Below are 15,156 nucleotides of genomic sequence, written 5' to 3' on the forward strand. Positions count from 1 at the left end.
GTCTAATCAAACTTGGGGGGGGGGGGGGGGGGGGGGGTTTGGTAATGGGTGAAGTGTCGAATAATTGGGTTAGTTTATCTGGTACAAAAAACAGTATTAACTTTTATTAGAAAATATTTTTCCTGAGCCCACATAGCTACCTCATAGAGCCAGCTATGTGACGATAATGAAAAAAATGGCTATGAGAATTGTTAATACATTAATAAATATGTTTTTATACCCTACACCACAAGGTGGTCAGGGTATTATGTCTTTGTGCATTTGTTTGTAACAGGCAAAAGGAATCGAGATAGACCCATAGTTCCTTTTGATAATCTGCATAGAATCACATTCTGTGTCGATTTATGCATGTCCGTCCGTCCGTCTGTCCATGTATTTTTGTAAACAAAGTACAGTTCGCAATTATTGCCCTATCCAGATGAAATTTTGCACAAATCATTTGTTTGGACCAAGGACGAACCCTATTGAAATTGGAGATAATCGGTAAAAATTTAGATATAGCTCCCATATATATCTTCGTCCGATTTGTCTTTTATTGTGCACCAAACTTGTAATATCAGCCCGAATAGTATAGTATTTTGCACATACAACCAAATTAGGCCTGAAAATAAGTATGCAAAATTTCATCGAAATCGGTTCAGATATAGCTATAGCTCCCATATATATTTTTTCATTTGTTATTTTTGTCTTCCGCATCCGTAATATGCACTCTGTAACAACAATATTTGGGAAAATATATCAAATACAGCCCAGAAATACATTTGCCAAATTTTATCGAGATTGGTTCAGATTTGGATATAGCTCCCATATATAACTTCGTCCATTTACCTTATATTGTGCACCAAACATCTAATATTTGTCCAAATGGGATGGAATTTGGCACCTAGGACCGAATTTAGTCTAGAAGCTAGTATGTCAAATTTGGTGAAGATCGGTTCAGATATAGCTATAGCTCCCATAAATACTGTTCATCCGATTTATTATATTTGTTCTCCAAGCTGCACTCCGTAACAACGGTATTCAGGGAAATATATCAAATACAGCTCAGAAATATCTTTGCAAAATTTTATGGAGATCGGTTCCGATTCGGATATAGCTCCCATATATATCTTTATCTGATTTTAATTTAATTTTGCACCAAATGCGCAACAAGTCCGAATTTAAAAGATACAAATGCTTCGGCATATTTAGTCCTTTGAACTTTAAATTATAATTATAATCATAGCGTGCCCCGCCCGACTTTAAGACTTTCTTTACTGGTTTTACGTAGAGAAATTGTAATGCATAAACAAAATAAAAATTCTAAAAATTCATTGGAAACCAATAAGGAAAAGTCAAAAGTCGGGCGGGCCCTCTATATGATACCCTACACCACTATGCATATTTAGTAGAGTTCACGTAACAAAAGAATTTATTTGAAGTATATCAACACTTGGCTTTAGAGCAGTTATAGTTTGGTTTCAGAGGGAACTAATGTACGGGAGGCTTATCTAATTCTGAATCGACTTTCACTCAATTTGGCGGAAACATTTTAATCTTTTATACCATATTACGTTGGTATAGAGTGCACGATGACTTCAAGAAGAATTTTTATAAAGTCATTCCAATTGGGCTATTATTAGCCACTATTTGCACAACAAACCTGAAATCGGAATAAGGATATATATGTTTAATTTGTCAGAGGTATTTCTGGGCTATATCTGATATCTGTTACCAAATATTATTGCCAAATCGGATAAATCATATATTTGTGAGCTATAACTATATTTGAACCGATTTTCACCAAATTTTATGAACTTTCTTCTAGACTGAATTTGGTCAGATGCGCAGCTTATTTGGACTAATATTCGGCATTTGATGCACAATTAATCCGAAATCGGTTGAAGATATATGTATATGGGAGCTATATCTAAATTTTGAACCGATTCTCGCCAATTTCAATAGGGTTCGTCCTTGGACAGGCAAGTCAAGTCCGAAGATGGATTATATCGGTCCACTATATCGTATAGCCTCCATATAGCGGTACCCCCTCCCCCTTATATTCAGTATTTTGATGATTGTAGCCAAATTTTTCAATGAAATTGTATGAAATTGTACACAAGAAATCCTTTGTGGGAATTTTTCACCGCTTAAAGAATTGTTTATATAGGTCCGCGATATCGTATAGCCCCCATATAACGGTACCCTCCCATATTCGGTATTTTGATGATTTTAGCCACATTTTTTCAATTAAATTGTCTGAAAATAGACACAAGGAGTTCCTTTTGAGTTCTTTACCCCCTGGAAGAGAATTGTATATATAGGTCTACGATATCGTATAGCCCTCATATAAATTTTCCCCCCGATATTCGGTATTTTGATGATTTTAGCCACATTTTTCAATGGAATGGTCTAAAAATCCATACTAGAAGTTCTTTCTAGGCACTTTACCCCCTGGAACAGAAATGTCTATATAGGCCCAGGTCTTTGTATTCCATATAACGGTGCATCCCGATGATATTTGGTATTTTGATGATTTTAGGTACAATATTCACCGAAATTGTTTGAAATTTCGTATTTGAAGTTTCTAATAGGTACTACAGCCTATGACAGAAAATTGTCTATGCAGATCCAGGTCTTCGTATAGCCCCGATATAACGGTACCTCCCTATATTCGGTATTTTGATGATTTTAGCTACATTATTCAGCGGATTTTTTCACGTTTCGTATTTGGCAAAAGTTGCCTATGCAGGTCCACGTCTTCGTATAGCTCCCAATATAGCGGATGTATTCGGTATTCTTGAGATTTCAACAGAAATTTTCAACATATGTTATATTTTTGAAAATTTACAAATTAGTTCCAAATGGTGGAGGGTATTTAAAGCTCATTCTGGCCGACTGCTTTACTGCTTTTTTACTAGTTTTTCCTAAAATATCCCAAGCTTGTTCTATGGGATTGAAGTCCGGTGACTGGGCAGTTGAATGAATTTGTCTTGGAGCATAATAAAGAAGACAGCCTCGGATTACCTAAGTTCTATGTTTCAGCTCATCGTCTTGTTGAAAGATCCATTGAGTTCCGAGACCTAAATTATCAACAGATGGCATTAAATGTTTCCATAGTGCTTTCTATAAAAACTAACTCCCCCACTAAAAATGTTAATTTATCCGTGAACAAAACTAGTAGTCAGGAAAGTGTGCTTTCTATACCTTCCTGGCTACTAGTTTTGTCCACGGATAAATTAACATTTTTAGTGGAGGAGTAGGTGACACACAAAGATAATTTTTGTCGATTGTATTTTTTTTTTAACTTTCATTTTAAAATATATTTTTCATTCTTTCTCTTGAATTGTTAATTTGACCCAATAAAACAAATCCGAAGACATGAATATTCATGAGACCAAAGAAGTGTGACATTAGCGTATAAATTAATTTGTTTATTAATTAGCATAATGTTATGGGGCTTATATCAACTCTTTAAGAATAATATGTTAATGTCAAAATTATAGACTACACCTACTTTAAGCAGAGAGAGTATTACTAATTTGACAGTTGACCTGAAGAGATGGTCAATAACCTATTTACAGACGTCACATGGCACTAAAGGGATTTGCTCAGATAAACACAACAACAAACAACTGAATGTTGTTCGATAACTGTTTTGCTACAATTGGATGTGGGAGAGAAATTCTTCTCAGTAAACTTTACTGAGGAGTTTGTATTAGAAATTTAAATCTATTGAATGACTAAGAAAAACTAGCTGAGGGATTTAGGACATTTCCGATAAAAAAAAAATAAAATAGCGTTTGCCGAATACCTCCAACCTTGAGTTATAATTATTCAAACTTTTGACCCTTCCGAAGCAATTGGCCAATATTGACCAATTCGTATCTGACTTAAGACTGATATAAATATTACGCGATTTGGACTATATCGACTTCTTCCTACACAAATTTTTGAAAAATATAGAAATATCCGTTAAAAATTTTGTTAAAATCTTAAAAATACCGAATGTTTATACGACGACGTGGGCCTGCATAGGCAACTTTTGTCATAAATTATTACAATATTTAAATGCGAAACTTGAAGAAAAATCTGTTTATAATGTAGCTAAAATCGTCAAAATACCGAATATGGGGGGTACCGTTATATGGGGGCTATACGAAGACGTGGACTTGCACAGACAATTTTCTGGCATGGGCTGAAGTATCCATTACGAACTTCACATACGAAATTGGAAACAATCCCGGTAAATAACGTCGCTAAAATCATTAAAATACCGAATATCGGGGGGTACCGTTATATGGGGGCTATATGAAGACGTGGACCTACATGACCCATTTTCTGTTTTATGCTGCAGTATCTATTACGAACTTCAAATACCAAATTTGGAACAATTCCGCTAAATAATGTCGCTAAAATCATCAAAATACCGAATATCGGGGGTTACGGTATGGGGGCTATATGAAAACGTGGACCTACATGGCTCATTTTTTGACTTAGGATGTAGTATCCATTACAAACTTCAAATACCAAATTTGAAACGATTCCGGTAAACAATGTCGCTAAAATCATCAAAAAACCGAATATCGGGGGGTACCGTTATATGGGGCCTACAGGAAGACGTGGACCTGCAGAGATAATTTTCTGTCTTACGCTGTAGTATCCATTACGAACTTCAAATGCCAAATTTGAAATAATTCCAGTGAATAATGTCGCTAAAATCATCAAAATACCGAATATCGGGAGGTACCGTTATATGGGGGCTATATGATAACTTGGACCTACATGGCCCATTTACGAACTTAACCTGCCTACTGGGAAAAAATACATGTGTGCAAAATTTTAGCCTTCTATCTCAATTTGTTCGAAAGATAGCGTGATTACAACAGACAGACAGACAGACAGACGGACAGACAGACAGACAGACACACAGACAGACAGACGGACATGGCTAAATCGTCTTAGAATTTTACGCTGATCAAGAATATATATACTTTGTTGGGTCTGACATGAATATTTCGAGGAGTTACAAACGGAATGACAAAATTAATATACCCTCCATAGTATGGTGGAGGGTATAAAAAGAATTGGATACTTATTCCGCTGTATTTGAGCGTTTTGTTTTTCGAAATCTTGAACCCTATGTGGGTGAGGTACCAGAAGAAACGGCGTGATCTCTACCATCTTTATAACAGATTTTGTGTTGATGGAAATATTGAGATGTACCAAGTCTGAATGTAATCGGGTGTTATTTTCGAGTTGTATGAGCTTCACGGATATTTAAAAATGTGACCCTTTGCGAGGGAGGTACCAGAAGGATTGGACCGATCCCATCCCATCTTCCCAACAGACCTTGAGTTAGTAAAAATTTTATGATGTGTGTAGTTTAAAGAGAACCGGATGCTTATTTCGGATTTTATGATCGTTTTGGTTATTCAAAATTTTGACCCTTAAGTGGGGAAAGTACCAGAAGGAATGGTCTGATCTCCACTATATTTATAACAGATCTTGTGTTGACGAAAATATTGAGATGCTCGAAGTCTGAATGGAATCGGATATTAATTTATTGAGCATCATTGATATTCAATATTATTTACCCTTCGAAGGAGTGGACCGATCATCCCATCTTTACAACAGACCTTGGATTAGTAAAAAGATTGTGATGTGTGTAATTTAATGAAAACCGGATGCTTATATCGGTTTTTAATGCAGTTTTGGTTACTCAAAATGTTGACCCTTTGTGGGGAAGGTACCAGAAGAAATGGTTCGATCTCTACCATTTTTATAACAGATCTTGCGTTGATGGAAATATTGAGATGTGGTAAGTCTGAATGGAATCGGTTGGTAATTTCGTATTTTATGAACTACATGAATATTCAAAAATTTGACCCTTTGTGGGGGAGGTACCGGTAGGAGTCGACCGATATATCCCATCTTCACATCAGATATTGAGTTAGTAGAAATAATAAGATGTGAGAAATTTGAAGACAATCGGATTCTCCCATCACATTTTATAAAAGTTATAATTATTCAAAATGTTGACCCTTTGTGGGGAAGGTACTTGATGGAGTGAACCGATATTGTCCATTTTCGCACACGCCCTAGCACTGATGCAAATATTAGTATTTGCAAAGTTTAAGCAAAATCGGATTATCGAATTATTTTCTTTGAAAATGTAGACATTTTGTGGGGGAGGTACCAGATAGAGTTGACCGATATTGCCAATCTCCGAACTCAATAATACTATGATGTACCAAGTTTGGATCAAATACTCCATTCGGGAGATTTCGCGCGCACCAGCCAGCCAGGCAGACTAGATTAGATCGACTCCAAATGTCCTGAAACAGATTTTGTCCAAAGAGATCTAGAGTCTAAAACCGTCATTTCGATGAGGCACGTTTTGGCCGTATCAAACGATTTATATCCTCTATAGCCATATTTCTGAGGATATGCAAATATATTGTCTATTCACAGAAATCAGAGATGGGAGATATTCAATGAAATTTGACAGGGTAAATGACCAAAAATGCAGAGATGGATAGTCTTATTTGAAATGACTTTACCGTTTTAATTTTATCATGTTTCCTACCTAAAAGACTAAAACCAGAAGTTAAAGAAACACATCACAAAATTCCACCAAAAAGGCTACTTTCATTATCTAAAAATTTAAATCTACAATCTCACGCTGTCACCGCGAAAATTAATTGCCTTCGTTTTGCTCTATAAATTTTTTGCTAAACTTCCTAATTTGTTTGAAATAATTAGGTTCTATTGTTTCATTGATAATTAAATGTAGATGGTATCAGATTTCATTCGATATTTTAGTCGTATTTTTTAGAAGATTTATTAACACAAAAGAAAACCGAGAGCGTGGAGTATTTAATACTACCGGAAATGCGATTATTTGTTTAGGAATTTGAAGATAACATCTTTTGAATATTAAAGCGAGTTAAATTTGTTTGAAATATAAAAACACCGATTTTGACAGAAACGGAGGCCAGATGGTAAAGATTTTTTTCGTGGTTTACATCTTCTGAGTATGACAATTCATAAAAACCTGAAGAGTAGATGATCGGTAAATAAGATAAAGATGTTGAGAAAAGAAACCAACGGCTCCGCATGAGTCTAGTTTCAAATCAAAATTTTTATTATATTCTCAGTCAGAAAGGGTATATATCATTTGATACGGCCAAAACGTGCCTCATCGAAATAACGGTTTTAGACCCTAGGTCTCTTTGGACCAAATCAGGACATTTGGAGTCGATCTAGCGATGTCCGTCCGTCTGTCTGTCTGGCTGGTGCGCACGATAACACTCGAAGGGAGTATCCGATTTGATCGAAACTTGGTACACCGTAATATTCTTGCCATATTCGGAGATGGGCAATGTCGGCCCACTCCTTCTGGTTCCTCCCCCACAAACTGTCAACATCTTCAGAATGTATGGCTGAGGGTATAAAAACTTTACAAGTGCTCAAACTCTCTCGTCTTATAATATGTTCACATTATAACTTTTTGCCGGATTAACCTCCTTTTGGCTTACAATTATTGCAATCCCTTCATCTCTCAAACATTTAAAAATAGCATTCAAGTTTACCAAAATTGTTAAAAACAATGACAAAATACTCGAAGAATTTCTCCAAAAATATATACGAAACACTCACTAATTAAACGTTTATTTGAAGTCATTGAGCCGTTATCTTGTATTACCTCCTACCACTTGGTGCATGCTCTCCTGGATTCTTAAGCTCTAAAGAGAGTCACTTTTCTCTCTTATTGTGTTTGTTGAGGAAATAAAAGGCACGCGTTTGACATTATAAAAACTATATTTATTAAGACTGATAAAACAGCGATATTAATTCATTGATTGGAGATAGAATGATGTTGAATGTTGATATGATGATGTTAAAAGGCTGAGCGATTACAGCGTGAGATAAAAACCAGTAAAGAAAATCTTAAAGTCGGGCGGGGCGACTTTATAATACCCTACACCACTTTGCTAATTTAGTAGAGCTCCACACAACAATTAGAAGTTTTTATGGAAGAATTCAATCATACACGCTATGATTATAATTATAATTTAAAGTTCAAAGGACTAAATATGCCGAAGCATTTGTATCTTTTAAATTCGGACTTGTATTGTCCATTTGGTGCAAAATTAATTTGAACTCGGATAAAGATATATATGGGAGCTATATCCAAAGATATTTCTGAGCTGTATTTGATATATTTCCCTGAATATCGTTGTTACGGAGTGCATATTACGGCTGTGGGTAACAAATACAACAAATCGGATGAACAATATATATGTGAGCTTTAGCTATATCTGAATCGATCTTCACCAAATTTGGCATACTGGCTTCTAGACTCAATTCGGTCGCATGTGCCAAATTCTATCCCATTTGGACAAATATTAGACGTTTGGTGTACAATAAAAGGTAAATCGGACGAAGTTGTATATGGGAGCTATATCCAAATCTGAACCGATCTCGATAAAATTTAGCAAAGGTATTTCTGAGCTGTATTCGATATATTTCCCCAAATATTGTTGTTACAGAGTGCATATTACGGCTGCGGAGGACAAAAATAACAAATCGGATGAACAATATATATAGGAGCTATAACTATATCTGAACCGATTTCGATCAAATTTGGCATACTATTCGGGCTGATATTACACGTTTGAATATGAACATTTTAGAATAAGTTTAGATTTGTTCGAATTGCTCACCTTCGGCACGAATTATGGTCTTCAAACGGCCAATGAAGCCGTCACGCGCTCCCCAAATGTTACTCTGCGATAATTTGGCCCATTCCCGGCGAAGTGCTTGCTTGAGGTGGTCGACACTTTGGACACCTTGCTTTCCAAAATACTCCAGACACAATAGTCTAACGTATTGATATCCGGAGCGATAGTGCTGAGTCCTATTGGAATGTCCAAGGTCTGCAGCCAAAATTTTTACGTGCCCAAGGCTTTAAAACACCCTACAGAATATTTTCGCAATAATATTCGGCATTTATTCTGATGCCAAGGTCGATTAATACGAGCGGAGAATGAACTATCGGCTGTTATAGCGTCCCACACCATCACCATGCCCGGCGCTTCTTCTGGTGGCCAACCTAAGGTGCAAATTTTCAGCTGACCTCTTTGGCAAGTAAACACGATCAGTTTGTTTGTTTTCAAACTGCTGCACAACGAATGTTTTCTCATCGGAGAAACCCAAATTCGGCAGTTCACCACTTTCGGCCAAGCGAAGCTACTCTTTAGCTCTTCTGAGTCTATTTTCTTTCCGTTGCGGTGTAAGTTCTTGCACTTTTTGGTATTTCAATGACTTTACCCCGAGCTCATTTTTCAATATTTGTCGAATGGAATATTGCGATATGTTCAGCTCACGAGCCATTTTTTCGGCCACTGCGACGCGGGTTTCTGTACTTTTCGAACCATTTCTGCTGATGTTGCTGTTTTCTTCCGTCAACTTCCTTGATGTCGGGCTACGCTACCAGTATCGCGGTAACGAGCGATGGTTCCCGCACACAAAAGATTTATTCACATTTAAATGATGGAGTGCTCTAACGATAGCCACTTGTAGTTTTCCAGCCAAATATAAAGAAATCACACTATCACGCTTGAATTCCATCAGGAATAACTTTTTATCTGGAAAATTTTCACCAAAATGCTTTTGTACGCTTATAAACAATATAATCAGATGTCACTGGAATAATTTTAACAGCTGTCGGACGAATGGCTTAGAAATGACAGCAGTCTGAAGTTGGTTGCAGTTTTTCATCTCACCCTATATATCTTTCAAGAGATTATCAATAGACTGCGACAATCAGTCATTGATGTCAACTCACGACACTACATCTCTCTGTCTGGAATTTCCACATTTTCGTAGTCGACGGAGCGTTCCTATTAGTGCCTATGTTAGGACAAGTCTCTTTGCATTACTCTTTGTCTCTTTCGTCCGTTTAACCTTACTCTAAGTATTTCGTTTTGTGGCGCCAAATAATCATTTACAGCTCTCCCCCTCTTTTGTTGAAAGTTAATTTTTTTCAGTCTAAAATTAATAATAACCTCGTAACTTTTTTTCACTTTTTTTAGGTGGCGATGAACCAGTGGGCGCACAAATACCTTCAATGTTTTTGAATTTCATGGGCAGTGACATTGATTGGGGCTATAATACTGAACCGGAAACCTCAGCATGTCTGTCGTCGGAAGGACAACGTTGTTACTGGCCACGTGGTAAAGTCCTGGGTGGTACATCTGTCATCAATGGTATGATGTACATTCGAGGTAATCGGGAAGATTATGACGACTGGGCGGCCTTGGGTAATCCGGGTTGGAGCTACGATGAGGTTTTGCCATTTTTCAAGAAATCTGAAAATAATTTGGAAGTTGATGAGGTTGGTGCTGATTTGCACGGTACCGGTGGTCCAATGCCGGTGGGTAAATTCCCCTACAATCCACCGCTATCATATGCCATTTTAAAGGCTGGTGAAGAGTTGGGTAAGTTTGAAACCGCACTTGCACTCATTCTAGTAATTATTGTTGGGTTTTGTATCGCTTTTAGGTTTCTCTGTGCACGATTTGAATGGCTACAATTCCACCGGTTTCATGATTGCCCAAATGACATCACGCAACGGCATACGTTACAGTTCGGCACGTTCTTTCATTCGTCCGGCTCGTATGCGCACAAACTTCCACATTCTATTGAATACCACAGCCACCAAAGTTTTGATCCATCCTGGCACCAAAACTGTATTGGGCGTTGAGGTTAGCGATCAATTTGGTAGCATGCGTAAGATTTTGGTGAAAAAAGAGGTGGTCGTTAGTGGTGGTGCTGTCAATTCACCACAAATTCTCCTCCTGAGTGGAGTTGGACCTAAGGAAGATTTGAAAAAGGTAAGAATTTAAATTTACCCATCGAAGAACTAGCTACTGAATCTAGAAATTATAATCAATTTGAGTGAACGGTTCCAACTGATGGCTAGTTGATGGGAATGTCATATGCATAAAAATGGAATCATGTGGGCCCTAGAAAGATAGGTTGTGCCGGGTTTGCTGCTCACTGTATGAAAAAGAGTCATATCACCCCCTTCACTATCCTTAAAATACCTTTCAAATTCTTAGGTTAGGTTGAATAGAAGAATCGCCACATGTCCTGGTGGACATACACTTAAGCCAGTATAGACCTGTTGTGCGCTCTAGTCTAAAATTATTGAAGTAAGAGGGACCCTAATATGACGAATTTGTAAGATTTTAACAGAATTTTAACGGCTTTTTTTTTTTTGAAAATTGTCAAATACGTCCCAAATGGAAATACTATTTTTATGTTGGTGTATTATTTTTAAATAAATTATTGGGTTAAAACATGACTTTCTTTTATTTGCAATACTCATCAGTTTTGATTGATAAATTCTTTAAACTCGAATACTTTTTTCCTTCCTTCCTTTACAGGTTGGCGTTCGCCCGATACATGATCTACCCGGTGTTGGTAAAAACTTACACAACCATGTGGCCTATTTCACGAATTTCTTCATTGATGACGCCGATACTGCACCACTGAATTGGGCTACAGCTATGGAATATTTACTTTTCCGTGATGGCCTCATGTCGGGTACTGGAGTTTCCGATGTGACAGCGAAAATGGCCACACGTTTTGCCGATAGACCCGGTGTACCAGATTTACAATACTATTTTGGTGGTTATTTGGCAAGTTGTGCACGTACCGGACAAGTTGGTGAATTACTTTCGAATAACTCGAGAAGCATACAAATTTTCCCAGCTGTATTAAATCCCAAATCTAGAGGTTACATTACACTGGCCTCAAATGATCCGCTGGCACCGCCACGCATCTTTGCAAATTATTTGACCGATGAACGTGATGTCAAGGTCTTGGTGGAAGGCATTAAATTTGCCATTAAATTGTCACAAACTACCCCATTGAAACAGTATGGCATGCGTTTGGATCGCACCGTTGCCAAGGGTTGTGAATCCGAAACCTTTGGATCGGATGCATATTGGGAATGTGCCGTCCGGCAAAATACTGGCCCAGAAAATCATCAAGCTGGTTCTTGTAAAATGGGTCCAGCCAGCGATCCCATGGCGGTGGTCGATCATGAGTTAAGAGTACATGGTATACGCGGTCTCAGAGTTATGGATACAAGTATTATGCCCAAGGTTACTGCCGGCAATACACATGCACCGGCTGTAATGATTGCTGAAAAGGGTGCATACATGATTAAGCGTGCATGGGGTGCCAAAGTTTGACGATTGGATGCAACATGGACGCTGCATAGAGTAGTTTAAAAAAAAAATACAAACAAAGTGAAAAAAAAATAAAAATAATTACAAAATTATTGCAAAAAATATAAAATAATGTAATTATGTTTAGGCTTTATTTTTGATGTCTTATTTTTTATTGAGAACAAAAATTGATTGTGAATCTTCTTTAGTTAAATCCCCCACAAAAAAATTTGCATTGGAAAATAATTTTCATTTTTATATTTCGTCACTAATCGTAACTTCTCTCTGCTTTGCTGTTCACTGTTGCGCCTCTATCCTAGCATTTTTGTTTTTTGTGTGTAGAATAACCAAATTATTAAAAATACCAAACAATTTGTCTCTCTGGTAGAATGTCACAAACAGCTGGCTTACCAACTGTCATCGATATCAGGTTATACCTAAATAGTCAAAGCGCGACGTAAACGTAACGTGCGATTTTGATTATTTAGATCTTGTTAGTAGTTTTGAATTCTTTTAGATTGCCAACATTTTTCTTTGTTTCGAACCTTTTCTTTCTGGATATGGAAATTTAATCTTTTTTCAAAAATCTCCACCTTTAGTATTATAATTTAATGTCAATGCTAACCAACCTAATTCTAATCTAGAAAAATTCACAAAAATTTATGTTCCGTTCTATATCGTTAAATATAGTAGCAAAAAAAACACTACAATTCCAGCCGTACAACTACTAACTGTAATATTTGTATTCAGAAAAATAATAATAAAAAAACAATTACATATATAACGTAATATTGTTACTATTATATCAATTATATAGTATTTATGTATATTTATCAGTACAATAAACAAATAAATAAAAAACTGTTTAAAAAAATAACTCTCTCTCATTGCGTGTGTTCATAAAATGGGATGTTGCCACTTTTGTCGATTTTTTTTCAGAGAATGAGAAATTTTTTAAAAGTTGTGCTATTTTGAGAAGATTTTGGCGGTTTTTACCTTTTTATATCCTCAGCCATGGTAAAGGAATACAGGTAGAAGCATCAGCGCTTTGAAACATCGATATGTCAAAAAACTTTAAATGTCATTTCAAATATAAGCAGTTTTCTTATACGAAGTCATTCGGAGGTTATTATAATACGAGTTTTTCAACATTTATTGCAAGTTTAAATAATTTCTCATTCAACATTTCCAATTCCAAAATTGGTTTGACAGCCAGGCCCCTAGCCATATGGCTAGAGAGGGTATACAGGGTGAGATGAAAAAACTGCAATCAACTTCAGACTGCTGTCATCTCCAAGCCACTCGTCTGACAGATGTTAAAATTATTTCAGTGACAGCTCATTATATTGTTTGCAAGCGTACAAAATTATTTTGGTGAGAATTTTCCAGAAAAAAAGTTATTCGTGATGGAATTCAAACGTGATAGTGTGATTTCTTTATATTTGGCTGGAAAACCACAAGTGGCTATCGTTAGAGCACTCCAGCATTGAAATGTGAATAAATCTTTTGTGTCTCGTACCATCGCTCGTTACCGCGATACTGGTAGCATAGCCCGACGTCAAGGAAGTGAACGGAAGAAAACAGCAACATCAGTAGAAATGGTCGAAACCCGCATCGCAGTAGCTGAACATATAGTAATATTACATTCGGCAAATATTGAAAAATGAGCTCGGGGTAAAGCCATTGAAATTCCAGAAAGAGCAAGAACTTACACCGCAACAGAAAGAAAATAGACTCAAAAGAGTTGCTTCGCTTGGCCGAAAGTGGTGAACTATCGAATTTGGATTTCTCCAATGAGTCTCCGATGAGAAAACATTCGTTGTGCAGCAGTTTGCAAACAAACAAACTGATCGTGTTTACTTGCCAAAGAGGTCAGCTGAAAATGTGCACCTTTGGTTGGCCGCCTTAACAGCCGATGGTCGCTCTCCGCTTCTATTAATAGACCGTGGCATCAGAATAAATGCCGAATATTATCGCGAATATATTCTGGAGGGTGTATTAAAGCCTTTGGCACGCAAACATTTTGGCCACAGACTTTGGACATTCCAACAGGACTCAGCACCATTGCACTCAGCACGCGGCACCCAAGAATTATTACAATATAAGGTTCCTCGCTTCATTTCCAGCGCACAATGGCCACCAAAATCTCCGGTTACCAATCCGTTGGACTATTGTGTCTTGAGTATTTTGGAAGGCAAGGTTGGCACTAAAAAATACCAAAGTGTCGATCACCTCAAGCGAGCTCTTCGCCAGGAATGGGCCAAAATACCGCAGAGCAACATTCAGGCAGCGTTTGACGGTTTCATTTCCGGTTTGAAGGCCATAATTCGTGCCAAAGGTGACCTATTCGAACAAATGTAGACTTATTCTAAAAATTGATGCTATTTCCGACATTTTTTGCTTTCATTCAATAAAATTTAAAAAGAATGTAAAAATTATGCCGTTCGACTTGGTTGCAGTTTTTTTATATGACCCTGTATATTCTAAAATTACATATTTTTTCCAGTCGCCATAAAACACCACATGTGAATAATTCGGTGATCTGGTGCTCTGGCGCATACGATAATGTGCGAGATAATAAAGGTTATGACCCACACGCACAGATAAATAAGTAAATGTAAATGTCAGTAAATGCGCAAGACCACTTGAATGCCCTGCAGCATAAAATTCTATGTCGATTTATCGATGCCCTTCCGTCTGTGGGAATCACTCTAGCTTCCGAACGTAATGAAGTAGGTTGATAAAATTTTACTCAAATGTATATTATGTCTGCAGGACTTTTGATATTGAAAATTGGCCATGTAGGTTCACGTTTTTGTATAGCGCCAATATAAAGGTACCTCCCGATGGTTTTAGCGACATTTTTCACCGTAAATTGTTCAAATTTGGTATTTGAAATTAGTTATGGATACTACAGCCTAAGAGAGAAAAT

General features: G+C 37.0%; 1 protein-coding gene across 1 annotated transcript in view; it reads left to right on the top strand.

Annotated features, from left to right (window-relative positions):
• Positions 1-13,101, top strand: part of LOC101900635 (glucose dehydrogenase [FAD, quinone]) — a 116,632-nt gene extending 103,531 nt beyond the window's left edge. The window contains exons 6-8 of the mRNA XM_059126484.1: positions 10,080-10,484; positions 10,549-10,880; positions 11,436-13,101. Of these exons, the coding sequence (XP_058982467.1) occupies positions 10,080-10,484; positions 10,549-10,880; positions 11,436-12,248 (1,550 nt within the window). The 3' untranslated portion in view covers positions 12,249-13,101. The remainder of the gene's footprint in view (positions 1-10,079; positions 10,485-10,548; positions 10,881-11,435) is intronic.
• The last annotated feature ends 2,055 nt before the right edge of the window (positions 13,102-15,156 follow it).

This window comes from Musca domestica, unplaced genomic scaffold (assembly GCF_030504385.1).
Source record: "Musca domestica strain aabys unplaced genomic scaffold, Musca_domestica.polishedcontigs.V.1.1 39, whole genome shotgun sequence".
Classification (NCBI taxonomy): domain Eukaryota; kingdom Metazoa; phylum Arthropoda; class Insecta; order Diptera; family Muscidae; genus Musca; species Musca domestica.